The sequence below is a fragment of the Entamoeba invadens genome (genome assembly GCF_000330505.1).
Source record: "Entamoeba invadens IP1 unplaced genomic scaffold scaff_1105074725391, whole genome shotgun sequence".
Classification (NCBI taxonomy): Eukaryota; Evosea; order Mastigamoebida; family Endamoebidae; genus Entamoeba; species Entamoeba invadens.
The window spans coordinates 1-2,086 of record NW_004191761.1 but is presented as its reverse complement, the minus strand read 5'-3'; the positions used below and the strand labels follow the sequence as shown (position 1 = coordinate 2,086).

At 28.0% G+C, this 2,086-nt stretch overlaps 1 protein-coding gene across 1 annotated transcript; it reads left to right on the top strand.

Moving 5' to 3' along the window:
- Positions 1-1,421: 1,421 nt before the first annotated feature.
- EIN_358100 (hypothetical protein) lies at positions 1,422-1,991 on the top strand (the record flags this gene model as incomplete). Its single annotated transcript, XM_004184228.1, has 2 exons — positions 1,422-1,714; positions 1,841-1,991. 2 exons carry the CDS (start codon positions 1,422-1,424, stop codon positions 1,989-1,991), a joined length of 444 nt encoding a protein of 147 aa, XP_004184276.1.
- Positions 1,992-2,086: the final 95 nt, after the last annotated feature.

Genomic DNA, 2,086 nt, shown 5'->3' with positions numbered 1-2,086 from the left:
TAATATTTTTATTGAAAAAATATTTTCGGGATTTTAACGGGTTGAACTTATTTTTGTACTAAAATATTTAAGACAAACCAAACAAATAAAAACAAAATAATCAATAAAAAGTATCAACTCTTTTTAAAATAATATTATAAAGAGCGACCCAAAACTGATAAATAATGAAATGTCCAATTTATATTTGATTTTATAATTAAAATTCTTATATAAAGCGGGATTATTCGAATAAATATTTAACTTTTAATCTATATCAAAATTTTAAACTTTCTAATTTCAACAAGTATTAAACAAGCTTTGATCTTATAAATGTTTGTAATCAAAAACTTTAAAACCCAAATTAATGCAAAATTGTAATATTTGTTATTTGTTGTACTGACACAGCTTATTGTATTCTCTTCAGTGTCTTTGTTAATAACACTTTTAAAACTTACAAAAAATACCAAATTAAGTTATGACATTGAAATAAATAAAACTATTAATTATACTCAACACAGTCACATAACAAACAAAATTAAAACAGAAAATGTTATTGATAAAAATATTCAAACTAAGTTATTGGCGACAAAAACTTGTTATTTTTACAAAGAAAACAAAACTTATGAATCAAAAACTAAAATTGTCGAATTTTCTATCATCACAGATGATTTAAAACACTACAAAGAAAACATTGAAAATATTCGATATAATCTTCCAGTATACACAGACTCATTAATTAATACAACTCGATTTAATTACCAAGAAAACTGTGGTAAAGTATTTCAGTACAAACCGAACAACAAACGCGATTTGTGGCTCACCGCAGTTGGTTTTAAAGATGTCAATTACTTCAAGCTAATACAAAACGAGACTATTGTTTCTTTTGGTCTTGCTCAATCTTCAATTCCAAATGCCGACAAGGTTGTTTTGTTGCTTCCGGGTGTTGAAATACCCGGTTTTGATGCATTGACAACTAAATATGGAATTAAAGTACTGAAAATGGACTTTTCAATATTTTCGGAGTTCTCTAACAAAAAGATGAATTTGAGAAGTTTCAAAATAGAAGACAAAAAGAACGGAAATGTCGTTCACTACAACAACACGCAATATGTCGAAAAACTTCGTCTCTTTGAAAATCAATTGAAAACAATTTTAGAACACGAGAACTTGCATGAAACAAACGAACACAAGGAAATGACCGTTTCTGTAAAATCTTTGTATTAAATGCAAAGCACGGAAAAACAAATTAATATCAACAACTCAGTCAATTCTACTTTAGCATCAATTCGACCATTTGACAAAATTCAAGATGCTATAAAGCGCTTTCTAAATTTTCATCATATCTCTCACAAAATCAAGAAAAGTACGACCGAGTGCTAATCAGCGACTTTAGAGACGTTTACATTTTTGCAGACTTTTTTGCGACGTTTTCTGGTGATGAGATGGTCTTTGTTTTTGAATGTCAAGGAGACAAAAAGTCGTGTGTCACTTTTTCAAACAAATTTATGAAAAAGTGGATGGAGTATTCTTATGGAATAAAAGAAACTGCAAATTACATTAAAAATGGCTCTATTTTGATTAATGTGGGAAATGTCTTTGGAGGAACAGAACAAGTATTGGAGTATCTCCACTTAATGGAAAAGTACATCAACCCATCAAAATGGGCATCATGGGGACATGATCAAAGCGTCCACAATTATGTATTCTACTCATTTTATTATCCCAAGTATCAAATGTATTTAAAGTGTTAGGAGGATCAAAAAAGAATTCAAATGAATAAAAAAGTAATTGATAGTTGAAGTAATTATGATATGAAGGATGAAGTGTGTGAAAAAGTCGAAATGGAAAAATGTACTTAAAGATTTTGTTTCAAAGATAAAAACTATTTGTTTTACGATAGCAAAAACAAAAGTCTAAAAATAATAGGAACAAATTGCGGGCCAGTCGCACGTCATAAAATAGGATTGAACAATTTTAAAATGAATTGGTCGAGTTTAGAACAGAAATTTTAGTGTTTTTTTTGTCTGTTGTTTTAAACTTAAAAACTTCATTGTCATTTGTCTTTATATAAAAATTTAAAGATTTTTATTTAAGGTTTAAAGATTGA